A 12,672-nucleotide genomic window follows, 5' to 3' on the forward strand; every position below is an offset into this window, starting at 1 on the left:
AGACGTATAAAAACCAAGCATCCTCTTTCAACAGAAAGTCAGTTTTTGAAAGAAAACAATGTCCTTAAATGTGGACACTGGGATTATTTCATTTTTTATATTACATCAATGTCAATGTGTGACAAAATACAAAACAGTTTATTTTAATACCTGAACATGGCTGAGCAAAACCAAACAAAGTTGTATCGATAAAACTTGCTCAGTTTGTGAGTCATATCAAACTAGAAATATTGGCCACCAACGAGGACAATGGGTTTAAATGAAGCAGAATAAGCTGCGATAAAACCTAAAACTTAATGTCGCCATATGAGGACGCAAGGTCTTAGGAGGTTACACAGGTAAAGTAGTGAAGCCTTTATTTATTTAGTTATTTATTTATTTATTTATTTTAAGAAAGGTTTGAACAACAAATATTTAAGATAGGAGGATAATTATTTCCACAGTATCCACTCTAGAGGATATTTCTCTGCTCTGTTCGCTGTCTGTTGAATCCTCATCGTGACGGAGGTTTGCTAATTGTTGTTTCGTTCCTGTGCAAATGGTTTGTTAGCCTGTGGATCTCAAATTTGCTTTCCTGCCTTGAGGCAAAACAGAGGCATTTCTGTTTGTTCTTTAAATTTATGAGCATATCCATAGAGGGAATAGTTACGTCTTCTTTACTGTGATTAGTAAGCTAGCCGGGCTACTTAAGTATCAGATTGAAAAGAATTAACCAACTCAACAACTAAATGTACTCATGTTTAGGTTAGTGAAAGGATAGCAGTCTGACCACGGCAGTCAGAACTTATCAGATGCAATTCAGCTCTGCTATCCTCTTAAACTTTCATATTCATATTTAGTTTGGAAGGGATGATTCGTGTTAAACCCATCAGCATCAACAAAAACGACTATTTTTGCTGCATTTTTCTTAACTTCTTCATTTTATTTCTCCATAAATCACTTGCTTTTCCCATTGCACATTCTGTTTATTTGGCTTTTTTTCTTCGGCCTTAGATAATGATAGTAATGATGGGGCTGCAAATGGGCTTAGTGGTCAATTTGTAGACCCTCCATACAGTAATTCACTGCTTCAATCAATAACATAATTGCAAAGCTCAGCATGATGTGCAAACAGCACCCAGCACTGCTGCTTTACTATGAATATGAATGGACGGATGGATGGATGGCTCAAATTCAGACTATATTAAACAATGAAGAAACAGATACAAAAATGTGAATAGATAGAGGAAAGGGTGGAGGGATCAAAACACAGGAGGAAATGAACAAGTGAACAATGGCAGGATTAATGGATTAATGGATGGTTGGATGTACAGCCTGACAGATGAAGAAGGAGGAATGAATGATGGATTGTCTACAATGGTGATAAATGAAGCAAAAAGTTGGGGCAAGTTGAATAAGCTGAAGACGTAGGTGGAGAGACTGTGGGGCAACAGATGAAGGGTGGGACGATGATGGATAGGTGCAAAGAAAAGGTACAAATGGAACAGGAGGAGCCAATGAAATAAACAGAAAGGAGTGTGAACGGAGAAATGATTTAATAGAAAATGGAGGTGTGACTGGATAGACAGAGGGTGAGGAATGACGTGAGGCAGTGTAGAGGCAGAGATGGACAGATGATGGATCGAGTAGGGTTCAAAAAGATGGATTTACAAATGACGGAAGGACAAAAAGATGGCTAGTAGATCTACAACAGTGGGTGAAATATTCTACTTCATTCTATTCCTACATTTCTACCCTGCATGTGTTCCACCGCTTACAGTGCGTGTTTGCTAGTAGCAGGATACTTGACAGCAATGTTCAAGGTTTAGTTTTACATCTCTGGGTTTTTGGTCTATTTGTACTATGAACAGATGGCTCCACAAAACACTAACGTCATTCCATGAAGATGTATGGCAGGGAATTTGTGCCACTGCCCGAATTGCTCAAGCATCTTTTTGCATTCTGCTTCATCATGCCTTGACGTGCATCGGCAAACGGCACAGAAACCTGTGTAGCCGACTGTGTGGACTGCAGTAAATTAGTGTACAAAAATGTGAGCCTGCTTGAAGCTACGGCTAGGTTTTCATTTTTGTCCAACCTTCTTTTTCTTTTGGCCACTTGGTCCACTTTACTGTGAACAGTCTGTTATTTCAGAGCAGATGAGTCACAGAGTGAACGTCTATAACAGTGATCTGTCACTGTTTCTTTGAATGTATGCCTGTGCTCCAGGCTATATCATCTCATCTCGGCAGATAACGCATGGCCGCAGCAGGAATGACAGAGATTCAACTGATTAACAACAATGTTTTAGAAGAGGTTTGATACTTTTTACTACCTAGAGAGGAGAGGAGAGGAGAGGAGAGGAGAGGAGAGGAGAGGAGAGGAGAGGAGAAGGGAGGAGAGGACAGGAGAAGGGAGGAGAGGAAAGAACATTTGAAGAAATCAAAAGAATGTTCGTTGTACGCAATGGACGGAGAAAGTAAATAAAAAATACAGTAAACCGTGGGAGGGATATACTGAAAATGATACCAAAATAACGGAAGACGAACACATTAAAGAAAAGAGCAAAAAAATAAAGAAGCAAGTAAAGAGAGGATGATTGGTGAGAAGGAGGTGTGGCAAGGAGATGAAGAGCGAGCAGCTGACTGATGACTATTACCACATAAAACAGAGACTCTCCTCTAAAAGGCGACCGGCGGACACGTGTCTCTACACACCTGCGTGCGTGAGAACATGTGAATTGGTTTACTCGTTTAAAGACTGGCCACACACATGTCACACATTGGCAGGGGCCAGAGCCAAACTTCTTGGCAAAGAAACGGCCAATCTGGCCAACAGAAGGGGGGAGAGCGCGAGAGAAAAAGACAGAATGAAGGTAGGGGAAAATAATTTTGACAGTTCATTCTGCCCATGTGTAAACAGTGTGGCGGCTGGCGTGCGTGCATTTTAAGTATACTGCCCTCCACGTCTGTTCCTGACATTGTGCGCTGGCTGTCACATACACACACATTTGGCTGATGTCCAAATATTAGTCAGGCCTCAAGTGAAAGCTGAGACACAAATAGAAAAAAGAACCTCATTAAGAGATGAAACGGTTTTTCTCACCTATTGAAGTTGTGGCAGGAACTGGCTCTTTGGAAACTGTACGCACAACACAAAGTGAAACACAAAAGGGCAGTGAGAAACTGAAGACAGTCAAATGTTGTGGCAAATCTTGACCTGAATGCTTTGTATTCTAATTATTTGGACCATTTTTTAACACAAACTGATCAACAGAAGATCTTCCATTACCATTTCCTGTTTTCACTAATACCCCAGATTTGAGAATTCTTTAAGCTTAGACATAAAATCTTACACACATACGTGAAACACATATCGAGATAATGGGAAGTTAGGACATGTGATTAAAGTTTGTACAAACGCTTGAGGAGCTGCGTAATTTGAGGTGAGGCTTAGCTCGTCACTGCCTCAACTCCTGCCTCTCCCTGTGTTTGAACAGGAAAGGCCTAAACTCAGCAATTTTGACTATAAAAATGATCAAAATGACTACAATCACAGATTAGTTACATTTATAGTCCAGACCAATTGACAAACATAACTTCTTTTATTTTGTCATTATTACTTCTCATAATGCCAGGTGAAGAACTGCTTCACCTGCCTCCCCTTGATCTACAGTATTTTTAGGAAATGGGTAAGTTGAAACAAACATGTTTCAACAAAAGAGAGCTGTTGGATTAGTTTGTCTAAATCTTGGTCTCAATCACCACCAGACAATTTAAGTAAATTTACAATGTAAATAGCAAAAAGTAGAAGCTCCAATTATCTGCCCTGAGGCACACCAGTTTGTGCCGATGACTGCGTTTCCCTCATGACTGTCAACTTACCTCTCACAATAACAGAAAAATGTTGCATGGTGCCTTTGAGCACCTTCAAGGGTTATGTGTGTTTGAGTGTTTACCTGAGTAGTAGGAATTCAGCAGGGATTTGCTCTGCAGCGTCTTGCTTCCCTGAACAGAGAAGGAGCAGGGGGAGGGCGAGGCTGAGGTAGGGACAGGAGGGAGACGGGGTGAAAAGAAGGTGAAGGAGAGGATGAGAAAACAACACAAACGGAGGAGAGGAGGTGAACGAGGAGGCAAGAAAAGGGAATGGGAGACACGAAGGATGAGGAAAGGATGTTAGGAGGGAAAACAAGCAGAGGAAGCACAAAGGAATTTGAGGAATAGGGATGAAAAGGAGGACAGGGGAAGCGGGGAATGAAACGAGGGCAACAGGGACATCAGGTGAAGGACATGAAGTAGAAATCCCAGGAGAAAAACAAAACAAAATAAGGTTAGCTCAGTGACCTCCTCTAAAAAAAACAAAAACAACAATCAATCATCACAGGACACAATTAACAATGAAAACATTTGCAAAAGCAGATCAATACTCAATATTTAACAGCAAGAGGAACAATCCAATAACACTAATGGCACCATCAATGCTACAAATATTGAATTTTGAAGCATAAAAGTTGTTCTGGCCCAATGAGCATGCACTTAAAACTGACATGCTCTCAATGTTGGTCAATACATGCAACTGATTTAACGACTCGTATGAAGAATGAAGGTGAAAGTAAACCATGTCGACCAATGGTGAGGAACAGAGAGCGGAAAAAATATAGAGAATGAAATCTAAGCGTTTTACGGCAGCTATTTAAACCTCAATCATTACACGCTAAAGTGGACACAAGCAAATTCAATTTTGTGGAATAATAGCAGGGTTGCTCATACTTTATAGGCCCTGCTAACTCAGCTAGCCTGGCAGTTAGTAGTTAAGCCAAATTAATTACAGTATGAGATCTCTTATCAGAAAAGTAATTTCCCAGAGCTTAAAATTATTACATGCAGGTTTTTCACAAAAAAAAAAAAAGCTAAACAACAGTTTGTTACTGTTTCCTTCCTGATGTTATGCCACATGCTATCAGAAAGAGAAAAATTAACACTATATAAAAGGTCAAACTTGAATGTGGGGAACAGCAACAGCAGCATTTCAAGGATGACTATCATCAATGCGTCACCTACTGTGTTGACAGTTTATGACAATTTTGTCAAAGTATCAGAAGAAAATGCCACTTGGTAAAAACTTTACAACCACCTGAATTGGTGAATTTGGTGTTTTGATGCTGTGTAGTTTTAAACTACACAGCATGTTTATCAAACCATTCATGGACAGAGAAAAATCTGAAGATGTCTCACATGACATGGAGCCCAGAACAGAACAACAAAAAAGGTTTTGAGATATTGCAAAAGTATTTTATTAAACATTTACTTATATATATTTTGGTCTAAATTCCCCTTCCTGGGCTATAGAAATGTAAAATATACTCATAGTCAACATAATGTTGTTGATATGGAATGATTTTCCACCTTTGCTGCAGGAAAAAGGAACCAGTTAATTAGATTTATTAATTTAACAATGTGGTACTAATTTAACCTGGTACTTTCAAACATGTTTGGTTACCTAAGTACCAACAAATGAAAATGAAAAAATGACATCTTGCATTCACTGGTAATAAAGGGCTCCAACTTGAGGGGGAACATATTTGCACTTGCAAAGGGTAAAAAAAGTATTGCAATGGATTTATTTTGGGGGTCAGCTTTAACCAACTAACTTCCTGTGCTGAAGTCAACCAAAATCAAAATCAACCAAAAAATAAATAAATAAAATAAAATAAAGTATAGAAGACCATTGCTTACAAATGTAATTCGCAATGAGAGCTTGCTTGCTTAAACAGTGACGGATGGCTACTACGCCCTTGAAGACACACACTATCTCTTGCAGACACACAGACACTGCTAGGGGTCTTTAAATAAATGATATGTAGGACAGACACAGGCACGTACACACACAATAAGATGAAACCTAGGGGGTCCGCTGGGGGACTCACTGTGACATATTATATGCTAGCTAAGCCTGTTCAATAATCCACACATTAGATATCACAGCTAGCCTGCACACATTTATCTGCAGGACCTGCAGGTAGATGGCGCATGTGTGCGACTGTGACTGCTCACCTTAAAGTGTGAGTGTCATTCATCTATGCGATTTTATGGTGACACTTAAAATTACGCAATCTAATTTTTTGCATGAGTGTGTTCATCATTTGTCGTGTAGTTTTTGATGGTCCAAGTTAATGACCATGAATGAAAAAGCTTCCAAAATGATACTTTCCTGCTGCTTCTCCTTCGGCACTTTTCTTCCTTCCTTTTCCCAAATGCATTTCCATTTGAGTAGTATACTCTGGTTATTTCTTAGCGAGATTTGGTTGGGGTTACTCAAACTGTGCAGCCACTTTGCTTTGTCTTATATAGTAGTCATAATTTCTGCCTACTACTTAATGCATCTTTTGGACAACCAAATTGCTAACCTATTCTGAAAATCTAAGTGCAAAGATGACTGAGAAATAATACATCCCATAACTAATGCATCAAAGATTTTCTTTGGGCCAAATAAAATGTTTGGTCACCAGTTGCACAAGGCTGCTCTAACATTGCCTTTTACTTTCCTGGAAAGGTTTGTGAAATGTTTGTAAAATAAAATGGTGGCAGACTCCAGCAAATCTCAATCAGGAGTTTTGTCTTGAAAATGAATGTGATGATAATTTTCAGATGTGAAAATGATCCACTCCTCCTTTGTCTAATTCTTATACAGATTGTGTTTGCACTGTTTTCTTGTAATTCCATTGCTGCGCTTGATTTAAGTTTTACCTTCTCCTCCCTCCATTGTCCTCTCTTTCCTCCACCGTCTGTCTTCATCTCGCCCTTTTGCTCTGCTCTCCTAATACCCCCAAACACAACATGTTTTCTCCTCTTCGGTGATAAAATCCCCCTCGTCTCATGTGCTCTGGCGCCGTATGCTAATGCACCGCAAAAAGAAGCCCAGCTTTAATACGGCAAGGAGTGCACCCGCATACCAGACCAATTTCGCTCTGACTGCAGTGTCCTGTGAAGATAGCTGGTGACTGGACACGAATTCAATAACACAAAAAGGTTATTTGCCCTGCGAGGGTCCATTTGCGCAAATATTACTGGGTCCCCCACCTTGTGTCAGCGTTTTTCTCTGTTTCATTAGGACGGAGCCAGGATCGGTGGCTGTGAGTGTTTGTGTGAGTGTGTTGGCTTTGTTACTTTTCCAAATATCCATGTGATATTAGACCCACTGTGAAATAAATAAAAAAAAAAAAAAAAAAAAAAAAAAGAGAGACTAAAAACTGACAATTTCTTTGGTAAACCTGACAGCTCAATCCTATGGAGAGACTGGCAAAGCAAATAAATCTCAATGCATTTTTATGGGATGATATCTCATATGTGAAACCTATGGAAATCCTGGAGTTTCACAAAGTAGAAAAGTTTCTCTGCTGCACAACCAACTCTATTTTCGGTTCGGGAGGTAGACACCCTCGCTACTTTTAGGTTACAGTTAACTTTTTTCTTTTTGGATAAAGCTTATAGTCAGGGCTGGCTCAGTAGACCCATGTGTTATGCAGCTATAGGCCTAGGCTGCTGGGGGATGATGCACTGAGCACCTGTTCTCTACTTACTTTGCTCTCGCGCCTATCCTCTAATTTCTTCTCCCTATCCTACTGCATAGCATGTTGATAGATGTTTGTCCCTGTCCCCATCTCTTTTTCCATCAGCTATATATTATACTTGTATCACGATTGAAGTCTACATGTACACTTAAGTCACATGTTTATCTCATTCCTCCTGCTCAACCAAATGTGTCCCTCCATATAAGCTCGGTTCTGCTCAAAGTTTCTTCGCCTTAGTGCATGTTCTGGGGGCTTCAGGCCAAGTTCTGAAAAGAGACAATTTGTCTTGAGACAATTTATATTGTAATTGGCGCTATATAAATAAAACTGAATTAAAGGCAGGAAACTCAGCTCATGAGGTCCTTCTGTTCATCTGTCTCTCTTTACCCACTTCCCTGATCCGATGACAGTGCGAGTTTCCAGCCTATCCATTCAGATTCTGTCTCAATCAGACAGTCATTTTATCGCTGCCAAACCTTCCATGTGTTCTCCTCTGATGCCATTTCAGTTTTCAGTTAACCTCCGCTCATCACATTCAGGGCCCAGAACAACCTCACCAGCTCCCGTCTAGATCTCCAGCATTCTCACTGCCACCACCATTGAACAGACCTGCGGGGTTTAACTATACTAATCACCGCCTCACGATCTCAGTGTCAAAATATAAAATAGATGCTGTCACAACTGGGTTCAACTGCCCCATTTGCTTTCTATAGTGCACGTTACCAAACATAATCTTCATTGCTTACTCTGAAGGAGGTCTCTTCTGATTTTCTATTATCGTTCCAAGGGCCATAAGCAAATAAAACTGAAGCAAGGTCTAGTCAGTTCTGCCTGGGAGCTAAAAAAATAAAATAAAATAAATAAAAATAAAAAAACACTCATAAAATAACCATTTCTTTATCCTGAAGATAGCTACTGCCTCTAACACATATCCTCAGACTCTCAAGCTGCCATTCCTAGACTATTCAAAGTTGCAGTGAAGTTCACGCAGAAGAAAGGAAATGTCCAAGTTCATCGGAGACTGAAGGCCAAGAAGGCAGCTCTTCTAATTTTTGCAAATGCCCACAAACGGTCAGTTCAGTGTGAAAGCAAATAACATGTCACAGTTTAAAGTGTCCCAGCTTTATCAGATTGGTACGTAAGGTCCCGATAAAAGTGGTCAGCTGTAAGTGTTTCCAATTCAAAAACATTATTGCACGTCAGAACTGCAGCGTGGACAGTTAGAGGAAGAGTGCAGGCAATTACAGCCAGCATTAGCTTGCTACTTAGTCCCTCTCCGGCACCCCTGGCTTTCAGCGGCCAAGCACTCCCAAAAGGCCAGCTTGACATTTTCAAGAGAGAGAGAAAAAAAAAAGAGGCCCTCCTGAGAGGTCCCGTCTAATTACGCCGGGCACACATATAGCCGCGGACGCACACACACATCATTTTATGGAGAGATGGTAATATGGCTCCCCGAGTGCAGGCCGGTTAACTTTCAGGTTCGAGATTGCATTTGAAGCCATGTGTAATGTGCACACAGGAGCTGTGCTTCCCTCTTTTCATGACAATTTTGTGTTACAGAAAAGAAGAAGAAAAAAACAGAGCTGAAAATGATTAGAGCAGTTCTAAGTAAGATGGAAGCCAGCGAAGCAGCCCGACACGCTGCTGATATTGGGGAAAGATGACCATATGGAGAGTTATATTACAAAATGAGATGTCCACTATTTGAATAAATGAATGTGACAAAATGATTAATGACACAGAGACCTAGTGCAGTATATGTGTGGAGACAAGGCCAAATTAAACATTACACCATAGAATAAAAGTCAACTTACTGCAAAATTTATTAAAGTTTTTTTCTGCCCTCCCTCAACGCGGCAATTTTTCATAGATATGTTCTGTTTCTTTTGTTCGATATTAAGAGATTAAATCGGAGCTCATTCTCCAGTTGACCTCTATGATGGTGCCGGCTACGGTTGGTGTATTTCGGACAGACATTCAGGCTACGGAGCCGCAGAGGGTTTTGACTTACTGAACCCGTTGAGGTCCTGGTTGGAGGTGGAGAAGGGGTCATCCTTGTGCAGGGTGCTGACCTTCGTGGTGCTCTTATCGGCCGTCGTTACCGGACCCATCTCCCTCTGCTGGGTGGAGCTGCTGGCCGTTTCCTTCTGCTTCTTCGCCAGCTTCCTACAGTGGTGGGAACACATGCACACAGACAGCACACACACGGGTATATTTACACATCCTTAGGCCGAAGGCAGTCGTGGAGATGCAGACAAGCATGCATCGTAAAAAACCAAACACACTCTCGGGAAGGTGATTTATGACGAGAACAGTGAGGGAAAACGAACCGTTACCTCTTTATCATGCAGTGACTTGATGCAGAGGAGACGGAATGGACGCGTGGGGACAAACACTTTGTATTCAAAAGTTTAAAATTACGTTTGTTTGTTTCTTTTTGACAGATATTTCTATTCAGTATGAGCAGCCATAAATTGTATCCAAGTGCGCATGGCTTTGTATATGAACATTGATGAAAATGGATTGACATTGTACACATTCACAGCAATGTTTTAAAGTAGTTCTCGTTATTACTGTTCCAAGGCTGTTGTCACTGTAAAGAATATATTGTTGGCACAAGCTAAAAAGAAGACCTACAGGCTATTCATGTGGATTATTATTATTTTTTTTTTAAACGATTGTCCTTTTAGTGCTTCTTTGTCGGAGTCCTACAGTTATCAAGTTACCAATCAACCTTGGAAAAATAGACTGGCATTCAGAAATCTTCAAATGGTCATTTTGGTTTTGAAACTCCTCTTTCAAACGCTCTTCAGACCTTTTTTTTCCATTTTGACATCTTTATCTCATTCAGACTATCAAATAAAAAAAAATAAATGGCACCATTTCAACCACAGTGTCTATAAAAGATAAGAGTTTGAAAACATCAGTTGTAGTTATTCAGAAAAAAAAAACTGCACTGGCTCTTCTCAATAAGTACTTTTGAATAACCTTTCGCTTTCGGCTTTAAGCTGATGACATTATCCAGCAGATTTAAACAGTATGCGCTCCTTTTCCAAGATGACTCGAATTCTCATGAGAAAAAGGCAGACATATTTCTGTGAACCCATCATCGCTTGTTGTAAAGGCTTAGAGATTAAGAGCAAAGGTAGATTTCATCCTCAGGAGCAATTAGAGCAAAGGAAGGACTGGTGATGTGATTCAGTGGGGAGAGGCTGACGCTCGGTACTCTGGGAACATGTGTGGCTTCTACAGTGGCTATACATAACGGTAACTGCTGATGAGATGTCCCTTGAGTGTGGTCGTATCCTTAGATTTTTTTCCCCCCACCCTTTCATAGTTCACATACCGCAACTCCCATCTGTTGGCCATTTTGCGCCGACTATTTTGAATTGTCTCCTGAACTTTCAGTTTTAGTTCCCCAGAGAGACCAGATGGCAGAAGTGACAGCGAGCCATTACAATCTGACACTGTACAGTAGATTCAGCAGAACTCGCTGGAGTGCCGAGATAAAGCAGATTTTTACTGTCCCCTCTTGCATGTACTGTGCTGCATGTAGAGGAAATCACCCCCGGAAGTAAGAAATGTCCTATGAACCTGAAAGTACTAGAATTGATAATTAGTGTTAGGCTTTTTGTCTTGCTCTGTAGTTTAACTCATCAGGAAATCATGGCTAGTACATCACCTAAACCAGACATCTGTGTCCACATAGAGTCCAGACATAGTATTTCATAAGAGGGGCCCTCCAGCCGTGTCCGATTTTCATATTTCAAAGGGTCTTTAATGAGTAGCTAAAAAAAAAAAAAAATGCAGGCTCCTTGTGACAAAGCAGGTCTATTGTTTGCAGCCTTGAGTATCTTAACAATCTTTTTGTGTGTAGATCTGGTGTTTAATTGAAAATCCAAGTAATTTTCATCAAACCGTAGTGTTAGGCAAATCAGAGCTCAGATAATGTTTTGCTGTTACACAGCACCCATTACTGCATAAGCACAGTCAAATGATTTGATTGGGCTGGGAGATCTTTTCTGGAACATAATTGGTTCCCAATAAATTATGGATGGGGATGTTGGTGTGTGTGGTGTGTACAATCAGCACTAAAGGTACACAAGCCCGAGATGCACTGACAGTGAGCACACACGCGTCCATATAACTTTAGGTGTGTTATTTTATTGATGTTCTATAATATGCATTATGTCGTCATTTGGTGCGTTTGTTTATGGTTCTGAAACAGCAGTAGGTGGCAGTCCATTAGATGTAGCACAATATTCTGCTGCTGTCCAAATGACGCTTGCATGCAGAGACCGGATCTCATGTGCTGGCTTTATCCTTACATGGAGACACTAGGTAGGTGTGAAAGTGTGTACTTATAGCTGGACACTTGTGATCTATTCACTCAGGATGCATGTAAATACCAAATCAGGGCCTGTGTTGTATTGCTTTTCATATACGTTGAGACAATTAGGCTAATGAAAAAGCGAGTGCAAGGCATGGATAAAGAAAGAGCTGTTGGTTTGTTGTCAGCGGCTTGAGTGCATTATTAATCACAGGGTGGTTCAATTAAATGGATGTTACCATTGGTATTCACGGTCAGCCATTAGAGGGGATCACACAAATGATGATACACTTGGAGAAATTCAGGCTTTTCAGGTTATGGAAAATTACCCGAACACACCATTGGGTTTTATGTATTTAAGGCCTCAATGTCTCGTTTGAGGAGGAGGAAGGGCGGGCTCAGCCCTCACAACATGATTTCTGGAAATTTGGAGCTTCAAAAGCACAGTGAGCATTCAGCCTAAAACTGCAGTGCATCTTTTGTGTTCTGCCTAATAAAAGAAAATAAATATATTAGCATACCAGCTTTTAAGTAACATAAATCCAAGCATTATATTTTTTATCCCGTTGGTTTGTTGTGTACGTTCACTAAATCTTCTTTGGGGGTGCATAAGCGCAGTGAGCTTCTTTAACTTTCAAAATATCTGTTAAATAAATACAGCTCACTCTCGCGTCAGTACCGTAATTGCTTGTTGCTTTATGTTGGTAATGTGGGAGATCTGAGTTGTTGTTTTTTTTGGCATATATATACCTATGACACATAACATTACATTATAACCACTTTCCTAATATTG

General features: G+C 40.4%; 1 protein-coding gene across 11 annotated transcripts in view; it reads right to left on the reverse strand.

The window, feature by feature from the left end:
- Positions 1-12,672, reverse strand: part of ptprt (protein tyrosine phosphatase receptor type T) — a 304,538-nt gene that overhangs the window by 64,789 nt on the left and 227,077 nt on the right. For all 11 annotated transcript variants that reach the window (XM_047583117.1, XM_047583114.1, XM_047583115.1 and 8 more), the window contains 3 exons: positions 9,561-9,715; positions 3,938-4,018; positions 3,085-3,120 (listed from right to left, as the gene is read on the reverse strand). In XM_047583117.1, coding sequence (XP_047439073.1) covers positions 3,085-3,120; positions 3,938-4,018; positions 9,561-9,715 — 272 coding nt within the window. The remainder of the gene's footprint in view (positions 1-3,084; positions 3,121-3,937; positions 4,019-9,560; positions 9,716-12,672) is intronic.

This window comes from Mugil cephalus, chromosome 4 (assembly GCF_022458985.1).
Source record: "Mugil cephalus isolate CIBA_MC_2020 chromosome 4, CIBA_Mcephalus_1.1, whole genome shotgun sequence".
Lineage (NCBI taxonomy): Eukaryota > Metazoa > Chordata > Actinopteri > Mugiliformes > Mugilidae > Mugil > Mugil cephalus.